The sequence below is a fragment of the Morone saxatilis genome, unplaced genomic scaffold (genome assembly GCF_004916995.1).
Source record: "Morone saxatilis isolate NCDOM2014 unplaced genomic scaffold, NCSU_SB_2.0 Contig3, whole genome shotgun sequence".
Taxonomy (NCBI): Eukaryota; Metazoa; Chordata; class Actinopteri; family Moronidae; genus Morone; species Morone saxatilis.
In genome coordinates, this window is record NW_023339873.1 from 13927720 (window position 1) to 13928303 (window position 584).

Here is a 584-nt window from a genome sequence, read left to right on the forward strand (position 1 = left end):
TTTTTTTTTCAACAGTTAACCAAATATTGTGGAGATTGTATAAACACTCCTTCTTTCACAGTCACACTGTTGCTTAATGCTTTGTGTAAGAGACATTAATAAAACTAACAGCTGTCTTTTGTTATGCTGGTATTGTCAATATTTCCTGCAGTGTGAGCCACGATGTACTGTGGCTATTCCTATCTGTTGATATTACCATATGCTATTATTGTAAAGAGCCAAAGCTACCTTAGACAGTCCTTTATTTGGGAACATATTAGGGAATATATTAAAACAGTGTAGACAATATTCTAATGAGGGATTCAGTCGGTTTAGACATTACACTTGACACCTGAGGATCTCTTGTTCAACTGGTGGAGCCAAAGGGTCTGGGTCCGTTCTGGTCGGCTTACTTGGACCGTTTTGGCTGTGTGGTTCCAGCTGGGAGTTGACCCTGATGCAGATTCCTTGTGTTTGCCTTGTGGCTCTGTCTTTTGTCCTTTTTCTTTAAAGCCTAAAAATAAAAACACACACAAAAACAGTAAATACTCACTTAAAATAATCGATTCAGCATTACATTTCAATAGAGCTGATAATTGGGGGGG

At 38.4% G+C, this 584-nt stretch overlaps 1 protein-coding gene across 1 annotated transcript in view; it reads right to left on the reverse strand.

The window, feature by feature from the left end:
- Positions 1 to 225: 225 nt before the first annotated feature.
- The window catches only part of LOC118336803, a 3032-nt gene continuing 2673 nt past the window's right edge, over positions 226 to 584 (reverse strand). Inside the window, exon 3 of the mRNA XM_035673537.1 lies at positions 226 to 493. Coding sequence (XP_035529430.1) covers positions 389 to 493 — 105 coding nt within the window. The 3' untranslated portion in view covers positions 226 to 388. The remainder of the gene's footprint in view (positions 494 to 584) is intronic.